Source organism: Calidris pugnax, unplaced genomic scaffold (assembly GCF_001431845.1).
Source record: "Calidris pugnax isolate Ruff unplaced genomic scaffold, ASM143184v1 scaffold46, whole genome shotgun sequence".
Taxonomy (NCBI): domain Eukaryota; kingdom Metazoa; phylum Chordata; class Aves; order Charadriiformes; family Scolopacidae; genus Calidris; species Calidris pugnax.
Genome location: NW_015090769.1, coordinates 352623 through 354076, shown reverse-complemented (window position 1 = coordinate 354076; position 1454 = coordinate 352623). Strand labels below are relative to the sequence as shown.

Genomic DNA, 1454 nt, shown 5'->3' with positions numbered 1-1454 from the left:
CGGGGGGTTTTCCACTGGTCAAGCCCCCCCCTCATCATTTTTTCCTGCTGCGTGGTAGGAAATCCTGCTGTCCCCCCATCACCACCCCAGGCTGGTGGCATCCCACCAGGCAGGATGAGCCCGTGATGGGGGGGCCTTGGGGGTGCCTGTGGTGCCAAGGGGGCCGTGGGGGTGCCCGTGGTGCCAGGACCAGCTGAGCACCGGGTGCCGGGTGCCGTGAGGGCGCAGGAAGCAGCTGGAGGGAGGCAGAGGCCGGTGTTTCCACAGCTGCAGCGGCTCTACCGGCCCACGCACCCGCTCCCGGTAAATCCCCGGGAGACGCTGCGAGAGGAGCTTTGCATGTGGTGCCCGGTCTGGGAAAATCCCCGGGGGTGGGGGGTGGTGGTGGTGGTGATGGTGATGGTGGTGATGGTGGTGGTGATGGTGATGGTGGTGGTGGTGATGGGGGGACAGCAGGGATGAAGTGCCCATCACCGGGACCTTCTCCCCGCAGCTTCCCCCCCACCCCGGGTGAGGGGTCTGAGCCCACCTGGTGGCAACGGTCCCGGTGAACGTCCCGGTGGCTTCGGAGCTGCTGGTTTGAAGGTGGGGGGGCGTCCTGGACCTTGTGGGGAGCTGCTGGCACTGCCCAGGGATCCATCGGTGGCCGGCGGGGAGCTGCCATAAGCTGCCTCCGGCAGAGGAACGGGGCTCTGTGGGGCCAAAGGGAGGTGAGGAAGAGGGGGAGGGAGGAAGAGCCTTGGGGGTCCGTGGGATGGCAGCCACTCACGTAAAACCTCGGCCGTGCCACCGACAGGTCCATGCCCTCGCTCAACCTTCGTGCCTTCTCCCCAGGATCCGGTCCCTCGTCCAGCTCCAGCTCCTGGCTCTCCAGCCCCAGCCCCTTGCGCTTCAGCGTCTGCAGGGAGCGGGGTGGTGAAGTGATGAGGAAGGGTGTCCTGCGCCCCCCTTCCTCCTCGGGACCCCCCCCAAACCTGTCCCCCACCCTCCACCAGGCGCTAGCTACCTCGAGGATGTCGGAGTTGGTGCGGCTCTCGTGGGGCTCGCTGTACTCCGTGTACTTGAGCAGGACCTTGTCCATGTCGGTGCTGGCGTACTGGAAGAGGCGGTTGGTGCTGTTGAAGATGATGAGGGCGATCTCGCAGTCGCAGAGGACGCTCAGCTCGTAGGCCTTCTTCATCAGCCCGAATTTCCGCTTGGTGAAGGTCACCTGCAGGGAAAAGGGATGGGAGATGCTGCACCCAGGACCTCCAATCCCTACTCCTGGGTCCCCAAACCTCCCTCCTGTGTCCCCAAACCTTCCTCCTGTGTCCCCAAACCTCCCTTCTGTGTCCCCAAACCCCGCTACTGTGTCCCCAAACCTCCCTTGTGTCCCCAAACCTCCCTTCTGTGTCCCCAAACCTCCCTTTTGTGTCCCCAAACCCCCCTCCTGTGTCCCCAAACCTCCCTTCTAT

General features: G+C 64.7%; 1 protein-coding gene across 1 annotated transcript in view; it reads right to left on the bottom strand.

Moving 5' to 3' along the window:
* MEF2B (myocyte enhancer factor 2B) overlaps positions 1-1454 on the bottom strand; it is a 7305-nt gene that overhangs the window by 5459 nt on the left and 392 nt on the right. The window contains exons 2-5 of the mRNA XM_014938065.1: positions 1007-1210; positions 770-898; positions 481-692; positions 136-235 (exon numbers count right to left, since the gene is read on the bottom strand). Coding sequence (XP_014793551.1) covers positions 136-235; positions 481-692; positions 770-898; positions 1007-1210 — 645 coding nt within the window. The remainder of the gene's footprint in view (positions 1-135; positions 236-480; positions 693-769; positions 899-1006; positions 1211-1454) is intronic.